At 32.5% G+C, this 24,962-nt stretch overlaps 1 protein-coding gene across 1 annotated transcript; it reads right to left on the bottom strand.

Moving 5' to 3' along the window:
- Window positions 1–200: 200 nt before the first annotated feature.
- Window positions 201–4,273, bottom strand: LOC128984905 (peptidoglycan-recognition protein 1-like). Its single transcript, XM_054404275.1, has 4 exons — window positions 4,186–4,273; window positions 2,872–3,105; window positions 1,058–1,185; window positions 201–364 (listed from the first exon to the last, which is right to left on the bottom strand). Exons 2-4 carry the CDS (start codon window positions 3,099–3,101, stop codon window positions 201–203), a joined length of 522 nt encoding a protein of 173 aa, XP_054260250.1. The 5' UTR covers window positions 3,102–3,105; window positions 4,186–4,273.
- Window positions 4,274–24,962: the final 20,689 nt, after the last annotated feature.

Below are 24,962 nucleotides of genomic sequence, written 5' to 3'. Positions count from 1 at the left end.
GAAAGTTATTTTAATAGCTACTAATATCGGGTTAAAGCATTAAATAATAATCACTTGTTCATAAGTATTGTTATTTACAGCCATGGAATATCTTTTTTGAGATTATTAACATTGATTGTCAATTGTTTTGTAGAATATATTCTTCAATCCTTAAGTAGATAGTAAAATAAAAAGTGCGATTACAAATGAAACGTACTTTTTCACTTAATATTGTTTACTATATTCGAATGTTTCGCTGTATATTCATCCCATAAGTTATTGTCTACGATGAGCAAATCGTAGTCCTTGGTTATTCTACCATACTCGATTCCGTAGTCAATGAAGGATGCAAGCGTTTTCCGCATTCGTTTGGGAGGAATCGTGTCTGCAACACAACGGAAGAGACATTGAATACTCAAGTAAAAGCATTGATTGTTCAACCTTAAAATGTATAAAAATAATTAGAGATTTGAATGTAATTGATTTTTGTAATTTTCTTTTGCAACCAGCTTATTAAGCCTCTAATTAGCAGGGAATCTGTGGTAGTTATACATTGTAATAGATGATAGTGCTCTAGCTAACTAGTTGTCTAGTTACGTCCAACTTGGTATTATGTTTCATAATTGAATTCCGGATACTGAAGTAGACCATCTATAAGGACCAGTAATTATTTTATTCAAACGGAACAAATATGAATCGAAATTATATTCTATCGATTTGGTTTTGTCTGAGATAGCTTATATAAAATATGCAGGGATTATTTTATAGTAAATAGGTACATTAACAAAATTAAAATATTATGGATTTATTTGTAACGATCTTTTTGAACCCTCCTTCTTTACATTAGCCCTTTAAATACTTTCCAGCACTTCACATTTAACTAGTTTTTATCACTGGAAAAGCTTTCCTTCGTCACAAAATTAATTGTTCCCCAAGATTTCTACATACACTCCTGTCAAAACAATTGGTCCCTTGGTTGTGTTTCTACAAGCGATTATGGGAATTAAATGTCTCAACTTGTATTATTATTCAAAGGGATTTTCGATCAAACTGGGGTTTATTCAACTGTTAAACTTACCTGACCAGTCTCCAAACAACAGAATGTCTATCTTGCTTCCTACCAACTCCGGGTACGGGAGACTTGGGTCAGACTGTCTCTTCCACCCTCTAGCACAATATGCTTCACCGTCCGCTCCCACTACAAAACTAACAGAAATATTATCAAGAAGAAACTAGAATGTGAGTAAATACACATGAAAAAGGGAAGGGTTGGAAAATAAACCCAAGAAAATCTTTAGAAAATTTTGTACGTATATGAATTATTCAGAGCTTCGTTAATGGTGTTGATAAGGTAAAATGTTTTCTGAATATATTAAATATTTTATGCAGTATCGTACAGGAACGTGTCCTTTTAGTAGATACCTGTTTTGAGAGTTAAAATATACAGATTTAATGATAATTATTGCAGTAATGAGTTGAATAAAATTAGTGTCTCAAGATACTGAAGTAAATGAAATTCTTCTTCTTAAACCGGAAATTGTTTTGCAGAAAAACACTATTTTTTGTTATTTTATAAAATAATAAAGATATTTTAATTGTAGCATTTTCTCCTTAAAACAGTATAATGTATTGGCATATGGTGTTATGTTGCACTATAATGCTCAATGAATAAAAAAGATTAAATAATATACATATAAGATCAGTTTAAATGTACGCAAATTTCTAGATTTTAGTAAAACGTATGGAATTGGTTCATTAAATTCATCTACACATATAAGAATATCAAGTAATAATACTTAATTATGTTTTTGTGATGAACTAGTACTTAATGACCCTGAAACATCGATAAAATATGTAAAAAAACGTACACTTTGGTTGACAGCTTTACATGAGTAATAAAAACTAAACTTTACCGTTAGCGAACGATTTTTATGGCCATAGGCGAAACGGTTATGCAACTTTATTTAACGTTTTATTACAGTAAAAGGTTTATGGCCCTAGTTATGGCTTATGCAACTTTGCATGAAGTAGGGTCATAAAATTAGGTTGTTACTGTTACTCACTTATGCAAAAAGCTTTTTGTCATTACGTCTCAACGGTTTGCATTAAAGTGGTAACACAAAATGTTTGTTTACTTAGGACGGTTGGCAGCTTGAAACAACTACATTTCTCTAATATTTCATATTGTACAGTATCTTATTCTACAAGTCTTACAATAGTTATTTCATGGTATGCACTCCTACATACAGTAGAATATAATAGAACAGTAATTTATTGTACAAATTAGCACGAAAGACAATAATAGTCATCAGACCTTCTGCCCAGTTGTAAAAACAACACTCCTACAAATAATTTCAAACTCGATGGTCCAAACTCACCTGAAGAATAATATGTAATTCAAAAATTGTGTAACCTATAACTGTTTAACTGTAACTGTAAGTTACTCAATAGCCAGAGTATTTTGAGTTCAAATCCCGCCAACCAACAATGGTGTTTATCCATGTGATAATTCCACGACTCTATATATTACTATCCTGAAGTAATCTGTAAAAAGGTTACTATAAAATGTGCTAGAAGCTAGAGTGCATGATGTGAAGGTGGGAAATTGAAAAGGTAAAATTTGATACACATAAGTTGCACCTTATAAAATAAAGATATTTCGTCTTACATTTTTCCTACCTAACTAAGAGTAGTTTCTTATTACTAAATTTCTTTTGGTTGTTTCTCCACTAGTAAAAAACAACAAGTTAGCAATTTCAATGTAAATTGGGCTAAACAAGTAAAGGTTTTTTGGATGAGAATCAACGTATCACAACGACCAGTTTACATTCACACCCACATACTTATCACATTTATCTGATCAAATGTAAAATATACTTGACATTACCTTACTTGTAGGGTATGTCCTCGAATCCTAGATCCTGGTATTTCTTGTACAATTGTCGCATCATCTCCATACAATGATCATACCAGGTGCAAGTATCTGTATGTGAGTTGTAGTGGACAACCACCTTAGTCTGAGGAGGCTTCATAGGAACATACTTCTTCCTTTTGGGGACAGTGTTCTCCCAGACGGCTCGGAAAATTGAGCAAGAGCAGTTTCGGAAGTCCTTTCGTTTCATGAATCTGCATGGCAAAATAAAATGACTTTTAGATGGTATAATCTATAAAGAAGTTTGTTTTATATTTGGAAAAAATTAAGACAATGATGGCTAATGTAGTTCCAATATTTTAATTATTAATATGAGTTAGTGTTGTAGTTAGTTATCTTTAGTTATTTTAGGAGTCAGTTGGTTTACTGTTAAACCGATACATAAAATGTCAATCCATAATATCTCCAACTAAATGCTCATAAATATTATATGTACTGAGCGAATTGTCAACTGCAGCACTAAAAGAGAGAAACCCAAAAGAACAACCAATTCCATATACTCTTTAGACATGTTTTCATTAAACTCTGGCTTATGCAACGTAATTCTGTTTTCTGCTTTCTATTGTTTAAATTGTTTTTACATTCAGTAAAAATGTTTAAGCTGTATCAATTTAATATGCTAAAACTTCGTTTTACGTGGATTAGGATTGGCATTTCCAATTAAAAAACATTTAAAAACTCATCATCTTTATGCTTCTAATTCTATTTTCCCGAAAACCATTAAAAGATCCGAATGAATGAGCAATCCTATTCTGGAAAAATATTATACTGTATTTCTGTTTTTGTGTAAGGTGGTTCGGTAGAAGATTTTTACCACATGAGACATTGTTGGATTTTATTAATATCTGCAGATTATGAATTAGACGTTAGATAACGTGGTTATAGGATATTTGTAACCAGATTCAACTATTAGTTATATTACAACGTTTCAAATACAAACAGTTATTTCAAAAATATTATATATTTTATTGTTATGCATTAAAAAAACAACTATGCTTACATAGAGCGTAAATGCCTAAATAAACTAAACTAATGCTTAAGGTCAAGCTTAAATAACTAACATCGCTTGTCTACATTTCCTGTTAAAAAATTAAAAATAAACAAAGGCAACTATAGCCAATGTACCAACCATGTGTATTATATTTATGACCAATGTTTGTTTCTGTCATAAATAAAATAAAATATTGTCCTTATACTTTGATTACATTTTAGCTCAGTAACCATTAAAGCTACATATGATTCACAACTTTTGACCAACCAACACTTTATCCTACCTCGATTAAATGTAGTTTGTATTAGACTAAATCTTTCACCAAAGTCACATGTAGAAAACCCGAACCAAATGTAAATAGTTGAAAAAACACACTACCGCAACTATCTGTACGATAGGCACAAGTTTTATCAGTAATGTTAACACATTTTTATCTTATAGTAGAGACTGAGTTGTTATAATATAAATTACAAATACGGAACTTAATACTTAATTAATACCACTATAATACTTCATTCCATATTAACTACACTTAAATTATTTAAAATAATCCTTCCAAGATTTTTATAAATGATTATGAATGTGAAATAGAAATGAAAATATGGTACTTATAAATTGTATTTTGAAATGTAAAATTAACTAAATACCATGGAAATCGAAACTTTGGGTATAAGCCTATTAATAATTTGTTGTTATTGTTTTTAGTGCGACTAACTTTAAAGACGTTTTATATAGTACTAAGATTGTTATTTTCCCCTAACATTTTGTTCAGTTCCTTGCCTTAGGGGATAAACCAAGTGAAAACCATAAAACAAAAAGTGTTGAACTCCATAGATTTTATTAACATTAATTTAACAGTGGAAGAAGTGCTCCTAAAATTATGCTTCAAAACCAATACCACTTCTAACCACTCTTCGCATGCGATTCAAACGAAAATAATGTCATGCATGATTTACAGTGTTCTGCTTTAAGTGGTAGCCCAAACTTTCGTTATACAGCACCATTAACCAATAGCCAAATGACAAAAGGCATCAGGTTACAAAAACAATCTCATTTGGAATCAAACCAGTGACTTCCAGCTTTGAGGGCGAATAATTAAATTAACTACCTGGTCAATTAAATTTTTTAACCCTGAACAGCAATATTTTGTTGATGGTTTGTAGTCACTGTTATTTGTTACCTATATTATACAAGTAATAAAGTTTTTTTTTTTTGGGAGAGTTTTGAAAATGCATTTACCCTCACATGTGAATGCAGGGCCTATAGTTTTGGACTCTATTTAGTAGAGTATATGCAGATACAATGTTTTAATATATATAATAAAAATACCAATATATATATTATAACAGTGTATGTGATTTATAATACGATGAGGTTGGTACGATTGTCCAGGTAACATATATTTTCGCTTATCGCAGTGCGACACTCCAGAGAGTAGTCTCAGCAGAAAAGCAAAATCCACTTTAGTCAACTAAAACCTCTCTTTCTAGCTGCGATATAAGCCTTAAAACATGTTGTGAATTACGTGCTTGAACTGTATATAGTTTGACATTCGTAAATATTTACTGTTTATGATACTTTTGTTTTAGTTAGGCATACAGAAAAAAAATTATAGTGTAGTCTCAAAGCTTTTATTAACTGTAACTTGTATTAAAATACTAAATTAAGGATACGATATATTGAAGATAGAGTACAAAATCGATAGAATACAACAAACAAACTCACACAGGGTAGGAAAGATAAATGATCAAGATTGCACAACTGTTAAACAAACTAATAAAGTTAATTACTTCGATATTTTAAGCAGTGCTGACAACTGCGAGTAAAGTGTGTCTTATGATATTAAATATATAATATAATATATATGACTTAAACATGCAGTAAAAGTAGGTAAGAGAAATTTGTTCACATTATATTGCCTGTATATATATTTTTTGCAAGGAACATCAAATCAGTTGAATGAATTTATTGTTACCTTAGTGGAAAATTGGCCTATACTTTTTTCTAAATAAATTTATATGGACAAAGGAAATTAAAAATAAATACATTATTTAAACATAAATGAATGTTTAAATCTGATTAATAAATGGATTGTGGCCTATTGTACAAAAAAACTAATGGTACAAAATCTATATTAATAATAAATCTAAAATAAATCCATACAATGTTGAAGTAACACTTTGTTACTAACTATTTTTTCCCCAAATGACCGAAGTGATGTCCACATAGTCAGTAAGATAAGAACGTCCTCTATCCATCATTCCCTGTAGGCTCCATCGCTTCTTCATTCGTCAATGTCTAAGGTACTTGTACAGATTTTTACTATCCTGATTTTCCTTCTTACCTTTTGTAGCTTGCCTTGGTCCATCCAGTGTATATTATATATCTATAATTTCAATATTCAATTATTAATATTTATTATACAGCTTTTATTTCAAAGACCTGGGAGAAAAAAATACTCTCGTAGACAGTTAGTAAATCGATACGTTAGAATACATATAAACCAAAAGGTGTAAATTTAAAATTAATAAGATGTATATAACATAAAAATTTGCTGTATCTAAACCAACATGCCTAATGAATATATCAAGAAATATGTAAACTGCTAAAATTTTAAAAAAATGTTCTGTAATCAATTACAATCGAGGATGTTTTTACAGAAGAAGTTAGAATCAAAACGACTATAAACACTTGAAGAAAGAATATTGAAAATCTCAACTTATTGAATTCTGCATTGCATATGTTGAGAATATCTTTAATAACGAAGTTATCGATGCGGATGTTTTAAATGAAATTGAGTTCCCTAATATGCTTAGAATATAGAAACACATAAAATACATAAAAAGACCAAATTGCAGAATATGTTTTCTACTATACTTTATGTGTTACAATAAAGTGTAACAACTATACGTATTGAAACGTACATATTGAAATACAGACGTTATGAGAGCATAAAATGCAATACCAAGTTAATTACAGAACTGAGTGATCTATGTAACCTCATCGGGGCAACGTAATCAATGTTCCAGTGATCTTGCAGAGTTATTTACATCCAATCCTGTATCAGGATGTGCCATATGTGACAAAATAAAATCAAGCCTTCAATAATCAAGTTTACGTTTTTGTCAAATATGTTGCCATATTCGTTAATTCTTCCTTAGTGGCAATTAAAAATACGTAGACAGATAAGCTTTGATTTTTAAGTATATTTCACATAGAGATAATCTTTTCTGAGTGTTCTTAGTTACAATTTCGAGATATCAAAAAATAAATATTAATTTCGAAAGACCAAACTGAAAAAATCAAAACGTTGTACACTATCTTCATTATAATTTAATTTTAAACAAAGCATTTATAATAACATCATGTCTATATATTAATGCCCAATAGGACAATATAGAAAGTATATTCAACCCTATAAAAATTAAACATAAAGTCATTTTTCCACTAAATCATTTTTTGAACCAGTTTGCTAAAATACAATTTAGTGAAATGAATTATAATACAATTTAGTTTTGTTAGACAAAACACATCAACGTTTTCGAATGTTATGACCTTAACTGTTTCAAATTATTAAACGTTTTTTGTAAGATAGTTTAAAATCAATAGGTAAGTTACATTTAAAATTTTTTTTTAGATTTGTATATGTAAACGATGTTTAAAGTACTAAACCAGTTTGGTCCAGATATAATCCAAGCAGTAAAACAACGTTTTGAAGAACATAAAGTTCCACTCGTTGAGGGCCGCAGCTGAAACCATGCTGAAATAATGGAATATTAAATAGTAAAAGAAAGAAAGTAGCCGGAAGGTACTCAACTGTTGTCAACAGTGTTTTCAGAAGATTTAACCGTTACTTGGTACAATTATTCTTTAAAAGTTGTAACGATAGAATCGTCTATGTTATTGTTTATCATATCCACTATACAACTTATGTTAGAAATATTAGCAAATTAATGTAGGTAATGTAATACTAAATATAAAGGTTCAAAAAGGCCAAAAAAGTATAATCTTTTAATTCCACAAGTGCTTTGAAAGCTATGTTTTTTTTTACTTTTTGTTTTAAATTTAGGATTACATTACATAACGACTATAGTAATGTGTAAAAAAATAGTATATTCTTATCAATAGCTAAGTTACAGTTGGTATCTTTTAAACCGGAAAATATTTACTTTTTAGTGAGTTATGTTTTGTTTTTTTTTTGCCCTAGAAGATAGCAGAGTCAATCAATAGCTACTAATATACATAGAATTGCGTTACACAAGCAAATAAATATTGTTTAGCATGAGGAATGGTCTTTGGTTTTTCATTTCATTATTTGTAGATTAATTTTCTTTTCATATACTCGTATTTTCAACTATAGAGAAAGAGTATTTTTTGTTTATTTTTGTCCTAAGACACTAGTCACGAGCCCGGGATTGTTTTTTCACGTTAATTCAGGCTAAACCAGGGGTTGCGGCATTATGAATTCGATAAAATCCATTGATAGTATTTGGTTGCATTCGAACCCGGGACCTCAGGGACCGAAGTCCTGCTCTCTAACCACTAGACCAGCTCGCCCCCCCATAGTGGACACTGAGGAACTATCTAGTGCATTATTTAATATCAAAATAGTCTCAAGGTAAATTACTAGATTTTGAGAAAAATTTAGCAATTTACAGTAACAGTAACGTATGCATAATAATAATTGTTTGACGACTTTGATTTTCCACCCAACGATCAACTAATCATCAACTTTAAGCCTTTTATCCACGGGTTGTCAGCCACATGTAGCAATTACTCACTGGATATCCAACCCCACTCAAACCGTTGACATTGGATCAACCGCTCACAAGCAATTGCTATCCGAATATGAGAATCCATGTTGATTGGCTGGAGTAATTATTACGCTGTAATTCTCAGTAATTAAATATTATTTTGCAAATGTGTTAAGGTAGTTACATTTTTAGTGAAATGATTTTAGTATATTAGAAATAATCGTGTATTGTATATACATAGAGTTACTACACATAAACATATATAGTATGAAATACATGTGTATGATATTTTAGTACACCTTAACAACTTTTACAACTTTGTTCGAGAAACATAGACACTTTTCATTAAAAGATTATATTATAGGAAATTAAATTTTAATTAAAGTAACGACTGCTAAAATATATCTTTTCGCATTATATTTGAGAACCTCTTAATTCCATAATAAAAATAGGTACATATCTCGTTACACTTGGTGCTAAGGTAACACTAAGCTTCTATTTATGATTTTATCGTATTCTAGGTTTTGTGAAAAAGACTTTTACAGGTGTAATAAAATTTACGTAGTCGTCCTTTTGTTTGAAATTCTAAAGAGATGCAAATGCAAACTACAAAGAGAAAGGTAGATAAACCACGTCTTAAAACCTCCTCGGAGTTCCGGTGCTAACCCACTAAGAAAAGCCGCCTTTGTACACAGTTAGAATGGAGTTTCTTTTTTCTGTTAGCTAGTATGTTAAAGGACAGTTGAAATGTATCATATTTGAAGGTATTGACAAAAATGAGCCGAGAAGGCATAAAATGGCAGTATCCTATACCAATTCATCCTTTTTGAGATTGCATCACTCAGTTTATGTTTAATCTAAAAAAAGAGGAATTTATATTGTTTAGTTTACTTCGGTATGGTTAATAAATATTACATGGCAAAACCTACTTTAATTTAGATTTTATATAACTCATATTTTTTTGTTTAAAGTTTCGTTATAAATTAACCACATGAAATACAGGAAATATCAATATTCGTATGGTTTCGAGTTGTACAAAAACGTTGTTAACACAAATAAAGACTAAATCAAGTTTTAATTTGTTCTACAACTGATTCAAGTAAAACTGTTATCGCTCAAGAGGCTTTCATGTTGTCATTTTAACCTGACGTTATCCTTTTAATGTAACAGAGTTCTTTTTAGCGAATTTCCCTATAGGAAAGTAGCTATTACCGTAGGTCTCATGGTAAGACCTGGGCGCGGGACCAATTTACTTTTTCATTTTGATGTCCCCAGAGGCCAAAAACACTAATCGTTCAAATTCATATATATATATATATTTATATATATATATATATTTATATATGTGTCCGTTAGCGCGATAACTCAAGCAAAAATGATCCGATTTTGATGAAATTTGGTACGAACATGTAAACCTACGTTTATTCGAACGAGTTCGCGAACCAGCATGATCGGACTATGGGAACGGGGGTTTATGGGGGGTTTTATGGGGTAAAAATGGGGTTTTCCCATTTTTGACCCTAAAAACAAAATATTTTGCAATTTCTTTTTAAACTGTTTTGTAGAGCATAAAAAATAAATAATTTAGTATATTGAAGCGCTGTTGTATGCCTAACAGTCACGGAGAACATTCAAAAATAGTGTAATTTAAAATTCCCATGTTATTCTTCTGGAGAAAATGAAAATTGTTGTAGTTTACTTGTTTATGGATATATATTGATAAAATTTGGCAAATTTATTTATTTCATCCTATACTATTGACATATGGTCAAAAACACCTTTTACCTTCCCCGTAGCAGCAAACCTAAGCACTCGTTAAATCTAATGTTATTTAAATCTTACTAATATTATAAATGTGAAAGTTTGTGTGTTTGTTTGTTTGTTTGTTTGTTTGTTTGTTTGAAGTTCAATCACGCATTAATTACTGGACGGATTGGGCTGAAATTTGGCATGATGATAGCTTACATTCCCGATTAACATATAGGCATATTCTTATCTTAAAAATCCTTTCGGGCTCTGCCCCAGTGGCTCTAGAGTTTCCCATGTTAACCTTATGAGTACTCATATTTAAATGGAATTAAAGAATTTAGTCAACTGTTGCAACTAAAATTGTTAGTTCTATGGTATGCAAAAGCATTAAAAGTTATAAGATTTACCAACAGGGCGCAGCCCAATTTTTTTTAATTTATGAAACAGCTAAATTGAATTAAGCAGCAACAAAAAACTGTGATACCCAATGAGAACCTTCTGTTTACAGTTTTGTTTATATTTTTAATTTCACGAATAATTTGTGATATTTTGTGAATCTTTAATAATTAATGTTTTTCTATTGTTTGGGTGAAGTGGTAAAACATTATAGCTATGGTAGGCCTAGATGTGTAATACTATAGTATACCGTAAATTTAAAGAAGCAAATTTTTATAATATTGTGTCCTCCCCCATTGCAAACGCAAATGTTGAGTATAACTGTACTAAGCATTTTATACATACTTATATGCCGATTCCGTACGAAGGACGGGTGCTCTGCTAGTAGGGAATAAAAATATATCTTATTTATGGAAATATTTGAGCAAAAATGTAATAAGACAAGTTGAAATTCGCTTAGTCTGCAGGTTTGCTGCGGCGGGGGTATTTTAACTCTATTAAGTTAACTAGTTAAAAGATAATCAATTGTAATCATTTCTCGCAATAATTTGTATGCCCCCCTTTCACAACCTAGGACACTGGGTTCAGCCCAGAATTGTCTTACACATAACTTCAGGCTAGTCCTAGAAGGGTCACGACATTATCACATGGATAAAAATCCATTGGTGATTGGCGGGATTTGAACCCGGGACCTCGGGCTCTGAAGCCCCAAATCGTACCACTAGACAAGCTCGCTCGCCTAATAATTCTCCTAATAATAATTCTCAAAATAGTGAACCAAAGTAACCAATGAGTAAGTCATTCACAAGTAGCTAGGAGCCAACTATTTTGTGTGTACTGTAGAAATTAATTAAATCACCAAGATTTTGATTGTCTAGATTGCACTCTTGCAACGAAATAAATATTTATAACAACCTGTATTGTGCTGCCAAACAATTAAATTTTGCAACTATCATGAGCCTGATGTCCCATAGCCATTGAAGTAGCCCTATCCATCAAAGGCAGGTCCATCTGCAGTCCATTTGTTACCTGTCCAGCCCTGACGTGTAGTGAGCCGTTACAGCCAACCTCTTGAATCTCTGACAAATGTATTGGCCAAAGCATCTTAACTTAACTGGTGAATTTGAAGGGAAATTTATTTTTTATGTTTCTGCAGTATGTACTAAATGCAGTTGTAAATGTTCATGTTGTTAATTTTCAACAATGTGTTGTGTATTATGTCCCACCTTCTTATCGGCTTGGTTCTAGCTTGGAATGGTTTAACAAATATAATGAGAAAAATGTGTTTTTTAACCAACAGGCCTTATGGCATTCCAAATAAAAATATAGCTTTACACAAAATATTACATAGTTACGATCAAAGCTAGCTTGAACAATAGCCTAATTTTGTATTGTAATATTATATTTTGTATGAAAATAGCAATATTTTAGATAACCCAGCTATATATAAAACTATCTTGGGCCCGTGTTATGTAAAATAAATATACTACACAGAACTGTTACAAATCCATACATATAGCTTTACAAAATAGGGTTGAAATATTAGGGTGTTCATAAGCCAATCTATGCAAATGTCAATAAAATTAATTCGGTCCCCAAATAACAAATGTTTTAAGCCTAAGTTGTGCAGCGAAATCAACGAAAACATGGATGGTCTTTGCTAAAGAATAAAATTTTACACTGTTTATGGTTTTAGATCAGCCAAATATTATCTCATAAAAGGCTTTAATTCTTTTAAAAGTATTAAACTAAACATAAATACGCACGTATGTCATTAATGAGAGAATGTATAAACGCAGTTGGTTTTTTTTAACATTCAGAAAATAATGTGATCAGCTGTGTGTTGTTTTCAATAGATGTTTAGGTAGACATGACGTCACATGTAGACACGTGGTCACGCAACCACAGTATCCAATCAGGATTTGATTAGGGTTTGGCTTACTTATTATTGATGAGTTCATATTTTAAGTAATAGCAGCTTGCAGTTTGCAGTTATATTGTGTGACTGAATGTTTTTTCTTTTTATATCATGACTTAAGTATACGTTTTATTGAAATTTCTTGACCTGTTTATAGCTAGCAGTTCCTTCAAAAGCATGCTTATATATTATATGCAACATTGTTAGTTTATAAATATAAAATAATAGAAGTAGTGGTGAAATTGTTATTATTTGTTATTTGTTACCAGTATAACTAATTTAAAATAGAGTTTTGGATTTTATTTATATAGAGAAAATTTGTTTAAACTTGAAATCATTTTTTGTAAACAACGCAGTCTATCTTGTCTTGTTTTGAATATAAACATTTATTTTGGAAAAATAGAAGGAACACTATATGTTTTGTTTAATTTGAGCTAAGCTAGTTTATTAAGAACTTTGTTAGATATTCGAATACTTCAACTTTTAACTACTTTAAATGTCACACTACAGTATAACTAATCTAGATATGCAAAAAACTCTATGAGGTTTAGTCTGATGCAAAATAAACAAATGAAAAATGTGCACATTTTTGAAACTAATATGATTGTTGAACTATGCCATCATTAGTTAGATGAAATAAAACTTAATAACAAATTAACTTAAATTCTAACATTACTACTTTTCAAAACAACGTTACACCAAAAAAAAACCCTTTTAAAAAGTGTATATAAAGAAAAAATCTAATACGAAGGAACAAGAAGGTGAGTAAAAAACCGTGTTTGAAGAGCAATAAAAAGTTTGTCGCTAGCTGAAGGGCACAGTTGGGACAACGATGAAATAATGGAATACAAAAGGCCGAAACTGAAGTGCCATCAGCTAGTGTTTGTAACAACATTATAACGAATTATAGATTAAAATGAGTTACAGCTTCTTTGTTTCCAATTTAAGCTTGCAAAGCATTCAGAACTAGCATATTTAAAGGTACGTATGTTTAAAATATTTTGGTGCAAAACTGATTGGAGGTTTAGTATGTTCTTGTTTTTATTAAATGACATGGTAGAGATAGTGATTTCACGCAAAGATATTAGTTCGTAATATTTGTATAAACGTTCAAAGCCTTGATCATAATTAAAAAAATTACTTTTAAGTGGGTATAACCAATTTTTAACCTAATGTCAGGTGGTAATCGGATAGACAATTTACCATCTCTGAGGTAAATCTCAGTTATTCACTAGTCTGCAATATATTTATCAGCCTTTAAGCACTTTATCAATCATCAATCATTAAGATGAGGACGACACCTAGGTGCGTATTTTAACCCAACTATTAGTGAAGGTTGAGTTTAGAATGGTGTAAGATGATCTGTGTTGCTTTTTTTGCTTTTTAACTGACTAAGATCAGCTGTTTCATTAGCAAGGATAATTTAGTTAAAGCTCAATGATCAGGAACAGCCGGGTAACGTTTCGACCATCAAAAAGCTATTATATGTGCCATTTCTCAGGGTCGAACCGCTGACCATTTGATTGTTAGATGAGCACCATGACCACTCAGATACCCGGACTACTCAATTGTCAAACGAGTAATACATCAACCAGAAAATTCAATAATCAACCTAACTCAAGATGAGCATGATGTTGACCAAACTATTTTCAGTTAAATCAATATTATTTTGATCGTAAATCCTTGACATTTCTAGTTTGTGTCTAAGATAACGCAACAATACTATGCAACTCCAGAAAATGAAATACACTTAACGTTGGGATTAGAATAAAATAACTCAATCGAGTTTTTTAAAGTTTTAAAGTGGATTTCTGCTAACACTTTGATACTCTCAATTTTAACTCCAAATTTAGCATTTACACCTACAATGCACACCAAAATGTACCGCTAATTCAATACAAACTACATTAAAAAAGACTATAATCAGATTAGAGAGATAATAACATAGTGTATTGAATCTGCAAAGCTGTGGAGGGATAACAGAGTGAATTTATGATGTTCTAGATCTCGTTACAACAATAGTATATCTCGTAACTCCGATGACCAAACAGTCCTAAACAAACAGAATGGTCCTGCGAGGTGTGTTTGTGTATACGGCAACAAATCATTGTTAATACAGGTGCAATTTGTTTCAATATACTTTAAAAACCATCTAAGTTAACAATTCCTAAGTTTTGAGATGAAGTTTTTCATTTTATCACGATGAAAATTTTTCTAATTTATTATTTGGTATTTGTAGTCTACGATTTGTATCTTTGACTATGGGTATAACTAGACATCCAATTTTCATTTTAAGTTATTGTATTAAGTTATTAATAAAAAATGAGACTATTTAAATTGTTTAAATCAAAGAAAGTTCTGTTCTTGAATAAGAATTTTATTTATCAAGCCTAACTGAATTAAGTCATAAGTCATTTTTTTGGCCAAATTAACCAAATAAAATCAGCGTTTGCCATGTCAAAATAAACAAAAATACAAAACTTCTGATTTAGTATCTTTTTAAAACTATTTACAAGCTGTTATGACTTTTAGACAAAAATTTCTGGAGGCTGTAGTAATTCCCATTCAAGAGCAGACTCTTCACTGCTCTTTTAAAAGTCTGGTGATCCTGCTCGGTCTTCAACCCCAGAGCTATTGTAAGGTATAAACAATTTTATGACACATAAACTAGAACAGTAACAATTATATAGAAGAGAAAGAAAGGCTCATTCAACTAAGTTAAAAAAGAAATTAATAATGTAAATAATAAAACACAAACATAAATCTATATCCCGTGAACTAAAATATAGCTTTTACCACTAAATTCTTAAAATTCATTGTTAAGCCCCTGAGCTGTCAATATTATTGTAAGAATAAATTACTTACGCCAAATAGGGCAATACTGGATGCTGAATTTCAGTCAGAACATGTTTCGACACTTTGTGTCATCTTCAGCTGAGTACTTTTACTTGTGACGTGTCGTATTCCACCAGATGGCTTCGTCATAGTTCAATAAATTAACATAAAACACGAAAACGACACGACACGTAAACATTTAAAACAAGTATATAGACGTTGCACACCTGCTTGGACGAACATACAATACCAGCAGGCCTGCTGGTGGAATACAACACTTCACGTTTAAAAGTACATTATACATCAATAATAATGTTTATTAAATACCCCCGCTGCAGCAAACCTGCCGACTAAGCGAATTTCCATTTGTCGAATTGATTTTCAGTTAAATATATTTTAATAACATTAGGTTTAATGAGTACCTAGGTTTGCTGCTACAAGGAAACTAATAGTGTGTTTTTGAGTAAAATATTGATAGCTTAGTACAAAATAAATAAATTTGCCAAGTTTGATCAAAATATATCCATAAACAAGCAAACTACAACATTTGACAATATTCTCCTTAAGAATAACGTGGGAATTTTAAATTTACAATTTTGTTAATTTTCTCCGTTACTAATAATTGAACAAAAATACTTTTACATACTAAACTATTTGTTTTTTTAAGCTCTTTAAAAAGGTCTAAAGAGAAATCGGGAAATTTTGTGTTTTGAGGGTCATAAGTGAGAAAACCCAATTTTTACCCCATAAAACCCCCCGTAAAGCCCCGTTCCCATGGTCCGATCGTGCTGGTTCGCGAACTCATTCAAGTTTATCCCGCTTTACACCTTTAAACCAAATTTCATCAAAATCGGACAAAAATTACTCCAGTTATCGTGTTCACGGACGTATATATATATATACATATATAAAAATTTGAACGAATGGTGTTTTTGGCCTCTGGGGACATCAAAATGAAAAAGTAAATCGGTCCCGGGTCTAGGTCTTACCGTGCCACCTACGGTAATAGCTACTATAGGGAAATTCGCTAAAATGATGATGTAATTTAATATTATTTGTATTTTTTCAAGTCAGTTTTTGTATTAAGTTAAACTATTCAGGGCAAAACAGAATTGCATCGTGGTACATTTACTTATGATTTATTTAACATTTACTAAAATAGTTGTACATGTTTTATCACGAACACATTTTGTTTATTTCAAATCCCAGAAACTGCAGACTTTCCTCCGCCCTTTCTAAGTTGTTGGTAGTAGCTGAAGACCACAAGACAGCCGTACATGTTCCATGCTGAAACAATTTAGGCCTACTGATTATTTCGATTGGTTTAGTAAAATAAGAAAATTTGAATAAGGAAGAGATTTATTTTTCAGTTTTTTTTACACGAACACACTAAAATATCTTAAATGCTTGACTTGGTTTTTACAAGTACATGAAATGCCTAATCCTTTTTATGATGAATTCAAGTTATCGTATTAAAAAACTAAATTTTTGTTATGGACAACTAGGCCAATCAAAGTAATAGTTCTTACAATCTTCTAAATCATGCAGTTAACCCAGGTGGGTTACTTACGAAATAAACTCCTTTGAAATATTTATAAAAAGTGTGTGATTGCAGTATTAAATCGCTGAATGACAATTTCATCGAAATCCATTTGAATTCATTTAAAAGATTCTGATACATGAAACTAATGCTATATAATTGTTTATTTGTGTAATGTTTAAACTTTTAAAACTTACCAAACAGGGCTATAAACCTCCATGCAGGGTCAGGAATGACGTTTTGAAAGGCGATCCCAAAGACAAATGTTAGCACAGACTCGACCAATGTGTACCAGACCCAGATTGTCATAAACTTGAAGTATTTGGACTACAAAGTAAATATTATATTTATCAATATGAAAATGTTATTTCTAAAACATAACTATCATGTTTATAATTGTAACCAATAACCATTTTGTAGTGAAATACAGTTTAAGAAGTTAGTTTGTCATTAAGGTATTGCATAATGTAATATAATTGATTTCATAGTGTTTGTATTGTTGGGTTTATTTGCTATTTTGAATCATCGTACAGTAGAAACTGAATTACAAGACTCTCATGAGGGTTATTAAATAAGACCTGCTATCAAGGTTGATTTCTTATCGAGGTTTGCAATTACTATAGGCTAAGTAAAAGACATTATTTGGTGTTTGATTTGGTATAAATAAGTATTATATTAGAAGTATATTCGGAAGGGACATTAAGTATCGTAATGTTTGTCATCCCGGAAAAGGCACTTTGAAGCCCAAGTGGAAGTGAGTTAGCCCGTGGAATATTTAAAGGGGCAACTTCCAACATTCCAACACCTCTCCCATATATATGAAGACAAACGTACAGACGACTACAAGAACCAGGTGATGGCCGCCTTGGCGTTCTGCCGTTTAACTCTTTCTAGTTCTTTTCCGGTAGTCTATCTAACATTTATTTATTTATTTATTTATTTATTTCCCAACGGATTGCACCTTTTTACAAAATATGTGTATACAATTTAGATGGCATTTGCAATATTACTGACTAGAAAAGTAATAACAATGGTAATAACAAAGTGATAATAAATAGTAATAGCAAGTAATAACAAATAGTGATAACAATAGTAATAACAAATAGTGATAACAATAGTAATAACAAAGTAATAACAAATATTAATAACAGAAGAATAAACTAAAAAGAGTATCAACAAAGAATATGAACAGCAAGTTTTAACGAAGAGAAGACAAATGTGCAGATGTGCTGGAGTGTGGTTGCTCAAGTGATCAGGGAGACCTTCTTTTTGAACCGGAGGGGCTTCTCACCGAAGAAATCCAGTTGAGCAGCCGCCGTGCTACCAGCCTTGAGTAGACGGCTAATTCCGCTGTTGTAAGAGTAGTAGGCTGGGAGAAAGCGTCTGCTGAATATAGTCCTGGAGCGGGTGCCTCTGGGCGTGGTAATGTCGATACCACTCAGGATGTTGGGGCAATCGACAAACCCGTTAACCAGCTTGTAGAGCATGAATATGTCGGCATGATGACGTCGGAGTGACAAAGGCAGAAGATCGAAGGACTTCTCCACATCGTCAACCGGGGTAGTGCGGTAGGTAAAACCAAGTCTCGGTCCAAGCATCCGTATGAAGCGGGTTTGTATGCTCTCCAGTTGGCTGACGTGGTTCTTCTGGAAGGGAGACCAGATGATTGACCCATACTCCAGCAGCGGGCGTACCAGGGACTTGTAGAGCGTGATCAAGGTGAAGGGTGAGTTGAAATTCCTTGTTGATCTGAATATGAAACCAAGCAGGGAGCTAGCTTTGGTTGTAATGTGGGCAATGTGCTCGTGAGGGTTGAGCGAAGGGGTCATTGTCACTCCGAGATCTCGTACCCTGTCCACTCTCTTCAGTGTAGAACCATTGAGGACGTAGTCATATTGGACTGGGGCTGCACCACGTTTGTAGGAGATGACGACACATTTCAAGACGTTGAGCTCCATGAAGTTTTCCTTGCACCAGGCGTCGATGTTAGTGAGAGAAAGTTGGAGGCGCTCAAAGTCAGAAGCCAATGACACCGAGCCAAATACCTTAATATCATCGGCGAACATGAGAAATTTGGTGAGGATGACGTTGCCAATGTCATTCATGAACAGGTTAAACAGCAAGGGACCGAGGTGGGACCCTTGCGGGACTCCAGATAGGACACTGAATGGCGTAGAAAGGCACCCGTCGTACTTGACTACAAGGGTTCTGTTGGTCAAGTAGCTGTTTAACCACTCAAGCAGGGCCCCCCCCACGCCATATCCGGCAAGCTTTGCCACAAGGATGTTGTGATTGACCTTGTCAAAGGCTTTGGAGAGATCAAGGTAAACACAGTCAACTTGGAGAGCATCGCCAAAAGCGGCCATGACGTATTCTTGAAACTCCATCAGGTTTGTTACTGTTGAGCGTGAGCGCAGGAAGCCATGTTGAGAGGAGGATATACATTTACGGAGATGAAAATAGAGGTAGTCCAAAACAATGCTCTCGTACACCTTGGCAACAGCAGAGAGAATGACAATGGGCCGATAGTTTCTGACATTTGAACGATCACCAGATTTGAAGATGGGGACGACAAAGCCACGCTTAAGGGCCGATGGGAAGATTCCAAGTGAGAGCAGGGATGTAAACCAGATAGCCAGATGAGGAGCCAAAATAGGGGCACAGTATTTAAGAACGCACGGAGGAATAGCATCAGGACCGGCTCCCTTATTAGGGTCAAGCGAGGCAAGTTTGAGTTGAACGTCTGAGGCTGTGATGACACATTTAGTGATGGAGAAGTTCCAGCCAAAGTCGAAGACAGGCGAGGGAATTTGGTTCTCCGTGAAGACGGATGAAAAGTAGTTTGAGAATAGTTCGCACTTTCCGGCAGCACACTCAGCTTCTCTACCATCAAATGATAGTTTAGCAGCAGGGGATGGACTGCTCTTGAGTCTGTTGACGTGAGACCAAAAAGATTTTATGTTATGAGGAATGTCGTCTTCAATTCTTTTTAAGTAGTCTCGATGACACTTGGTGGCTAAAGACTTGCACTGGCTTCTCAAATTGCGAAAACTTTCACGATGACGAAGATTTCCTGAGGTTTTAAGAAGTCGATGGGTGGCCTTCTTCCTTAAGACAAGTCGTTTTAGCTCCTCGGTAAACCAGGCAGGAAAGCTTGAGGATTGAAGCTGTTTTGTGGGTGTATGTTGAGATATGATTGAGCCAAGGTGGTCGCAGAAGTCAGAGAAGGCAGATTCGACATCAGGTAGAGAAGAAGGTGAAGGATAGTTAACGTTCTGCAGATCACGAAATACAGCGTCCAAGTTGCATTTTCTGAAGTCAGGTACAATCCTGACGTCCCTCGAGGCTGAGCGTTTCTGCAGCAGGATTGAGCAGGAGAGCGCAGGGTGATGAATGTCTTCGGCAACAAGAAGGTCGTCAGCGCGGATAACTGCAGTTGTAGGAGTAGATGAATTTTATAACATCAATAAAATTCAGGGGTTATATAAATTTAAGGGTATTTGAAAATGACACTTAAGGGATTGAGGGAGATTATAATCAATAGCCTTGTTATCGAGGTTCCGCTGTAAACTAAATCTCACACTGTTCATTGGGACTTATTTACAAATCACCTTGAAGGAAGCAATGTTAGAATACAATTACAAAATGTTTAATGGTAAACAAATTAAAATGCTATTGATGTTTTATTTTGTGCTGTAACTTACTGTGTAGATGGAGAACAACAAGAAGGCATTTACAGTGATCAAAAACACTTTGACGATGAAGAATAAAAAGAGGAGTCTACAGACGGCGGCTCTGGCTGGAAAAATATAAATACAGTGTTTAATTGGCTAAACCAATATTTTTTCCTAGGACGCTAGACACGAGCCTGGAAATGTTTTTCACATTACTTCAAGCTCAACCTAGAGGTTAAGGTTATCACTTAGGTAAAATACATTGGATATTTGGTGGGATTTGAACACGGGACCTCTTGGACCGAAGTCCCGCACTCTAACCACTAACTCAGCTCACTCCCAATTGGTACGTTTAAAAGTTTCATTTATTATGCAGGCAGTTATAAATCTAAATAAAAAACGTATTTCCTTCCTTTTTCATTGTAATATGAAAACACAAAGGAAGCTAGTAACCTTATATTTTAATAATGAACCATGACCTCCAATGATGTTATAGGAGTTTCCTTAGTAACTGGGGTTTCCACAGTAACTGGAGTTTCCATAGTAACTGTAGTTTCCGTAGTAACTAGGGTTTCCATAGTAACTAGGGTTTCCATAGTAACTAGGGTTTCCATAGTAACTAGGGTTTCCATAGAACTGGGGTTTCCATAGTAACTAGGGTTTCCATAGTAACTAGGGTTTCTATAATAACTAGGGTTTCCATAGTAACTAGGGGTTCCATGTAACTGGGATTTCCATAGTAACTCGAGTTTCCATAAGTAACTGTCCATAGTAACGGGGGGGGGGTATGAAAACTGTAACTCATCCTAACATATTTTTTGTATACATCCTAAATACTACCTTTTGAAATGGAAAATTAAAACAGAAAATTATTCGTAATAAAATAATTCTGTTTTCGGAACTATTTTCGTCATTGTCACATACAGCAATAATTTATAAGAAAAGTCAGCTTTATTTATTTTTATTTTTGAAGCAAATTTATCAAATTTTAATTAAATGGTTACGTAATTTTAAAAATTTTAACTAAATTAAAATATATATTCATACAATACAGATAAGCTGAATCAAAAATTATCCAAATCATGAATCACATTTTTCCCTCATTAAAAGGAGAAAATGTAATAGAGAGTACATTTCATTTTCTTGATACAATTTAAACACAAAAAATCTGAAGGATGTAGTAAAATAAAAGTCAAATTACCGTTGTTGGCATGGTAGTTGGCAGTCTAGGGTGAATAAACTAATACTTTTTATGTATTTTTTATTGCATTATTAGACTTCCGTTTTTATTTTTTAAGGAGGTAACTAACTTGAGTTATTCATACAATATCGACCTTGACAATTCTTCATGTTTAAGTTGTTTGCTAAAAATATTGTTTGAATCTATCATATTGAACTACATTCACATGTCATGTAAATTATTTCAATACCGTACTTAAATACATGTTTACGACTGCTGTGTACAAGAACTAGGATTGATAAAATCTAAGAGCTATAGATAATAAACTTTGATTTTATCCATCATATTCTAGACTGAATAGCTGCGTTAAAGGTCAGCTCGGCCAGCTCGTGGTATTCTTGCGGCTTAAACTTCCACAGAAGCCCTGAGCGATCAGAGTTTAGCCAAATATGTATCAAAGTTGGGTTTAGTGTTTAAAACAAAAATACTCTCTCATGTTTGGTCAAAGGCCACCCACCTACGAGGTTTTACGTGGTTTCTTAGTCACTTAGGGATTTTGCATAAAATAATAGCTGCTTCTTTAATACTAGATTCCAAATACTAGCTAGGTTTTTAACTAAGTTTTAGCTTCTATAATTTATAAATAAAGTAAGTTCTAGATCTATAGTTCTATTGTATACTTAAATGATTTGAAAACAATAAAAATTTTATTTTTATTTTAACTGTATAGGTTTATTTTAATTATTTAAGCTCTACCCACCAAAATGTAAAGCTCACATGACGAAAAAAAATCCAACCAAATTATCACCATACAGCCATATGCCATGTAAAGCAAACTATCAAATTCCAAAATTCAATGTATGCATTTATTAGTATTAGTAAATTAGCTTCATTACTTTTTCGATTCTCATTGTATGGTTTTACTTACCCACACAATCGATATGATCGAAAAATGATACACCGAACAGCATCAGAAATGCTTTCAGGCAGGATAACTGGAAATCAAGTCATTACAGTCAAGAAAAAATAAATTATCATAATATATCATAGGAATAGAGCAAATCATCATGTTTGAAACCAAATACTATGGCTGATTTTTGTGGATAGACAATTAATTGGCAGTTTGGAAAACCTTTCCTCATCTTAGTTTTGAATAAAAATACAAACTCGAGTCATCGTAACAGTATTATACTGTTAATGTCTTAAACGAAGCATTGCTTTGCCAAAAGTAACAGTACATTACTTTTCCTTAGGCTTATCACTTTGTAGCGTTATTGTCACCCAAAAATAACTTTGTAATTAAAGATAAAAAAACATCCCCAAAAATTTGAAATATAAGTATACAAAATCAGGGAAAGGAAGTCATTTTAACAGAGTTGAGTAGTTATTGTCTATCTACACTGACGTCAAACATTTACTTTTATTGACTTTTTAATCCTATCCTTATCCCAAGTTTTACGTTTTTAACAATTCAATTATGGTCACCTCTGGGATGAGTTCAAAAGATCGAAAACATTCGAACACACTATTCAATCTGTACCATAACTTTGACTATGACACTGATATTTTAACATGTTTATAGTTTAAATAATATTGATGTAAGTAAAGAAATTGATTTATGGATTCTTGATGTTGTAATGAACTCTATCCTAACCAGTTACAACTTACCATACTAACAAAAGCGAAAAGCTGGGTTCCAATGTGGAGCGATACACCGAAAAAACAGTATTCCAGTCTTGGTATCTCGTTTAAGGGCAAACTCATCATTTTTAAACTGTAACAGTGAAACTCTAAAACGCAATAAAGATTTACGAATTGATAATGCAAAAGCAGAACCACTAATTAGGTCGACAATACCCAACTGTGTGTTCCCAGGCTGTGAGGCTGTGGGGGCCATTATAGATAATTATCGTGGAAAACCCACATATGTTGATGGGACGATGTTGCACCATTGTATAACTGAATCTAAAGCTATTCATTCAAATTCAGAACAGCCGGTTATTTTTTTTAAACATATACAGGGTGATTGATATAAGTGTGCCAGCTGTTTTATTCGAAAACTATTAGAGATATCAAAATAAGTGAAATGGTAAGTGCCTTGTTACTGTAGTGAAGTCGAAAAAAATATTTAAGCCACCATTTTCTAATATGGCCGCCAACTTTTATTTTTCTTATGGAACACCCTGTGTTTTATTATGTATTCCGGTAGAAAGTGTAATTTTAAGACAATTACTATTGTGTTTTTGTTTCATAAATCTAACCGTTTCAAAGATAATAATGGTTAAAGTTTTGAAATTTCGGCATGAGAAAGAGTTTTGATAAAGGCCTAAGCAAGCATGCCAGCTGTTTTATTCGAAAACTATTCGAAATTTCACAACTTTAACCATTATTATCTTTGAATTAGCTAGGTTTATGAAAAGAAGCATAAGAGTAAAATTGTCTTAAAATTACATTTTCTACCGATATACATCATAAAATACAGGGTGTTCCATAAGAAAAATTAAAGTTTGTGGCCATATTGGAAAAATGGTGGCTACAATATTTTTTTTCGACTTGACTACAATTTTTAAAATAAAATACCCCCGCCGCAGCAAACCTGCCGACTAAGCGAATTTCCATTTGTCTGAATTGATTTTCAGTTAGGCCTAAATATATTTTAATAACATTAGGTTTAACGAGTACCTAGGTTTGCTGCTACAAGGAAACTAATAAAGTGTGTTTTTGAGTAAAATATTGATAGCTTAGTACAAAATAAATAAATTTGCCAAATTTGATCAAAATATATCCATAAACAAGCAAACTACAACATATGACAGTATTCTCCATAAGAATAACATGGGAATTTTAAATTTACAATTTTTTTAATTTTCTCGGTTACTAATAATCGAACAAAAATACTTTTATATACTAAATTATTTGTTTTTTTAAGCTCTTTAAAAAGGTTTAAAGAGAAATTGAAAAGTTTTGTGTTTTGAGGGTCAAAAGTGAGAAAAACCAATTTTTACCCCATAAAA

The sequence above is a fragment of the Macrosteles quadrilineatus genome, unplaced genomic scaffold (assembly GCF_028750875.1).
Source record: "Macrosteles quadrilineatus isolate MER2022 unplaced genomic scaffold, UCM_ALF_1.0 Scaffold_2__2_contigs__length_208266976, whole genome shotgun sequence".
NCBI classification, from domain to species: Eukaryota; Metazoa; Arthropoda; class Insecta; order Hemiptera; family Cicadellidae; genus Macrosteles; species Macrosteles quadrilineatus.
This window is presented reverse-complemented; position numbering and strand designations above follow the sequence as displayed.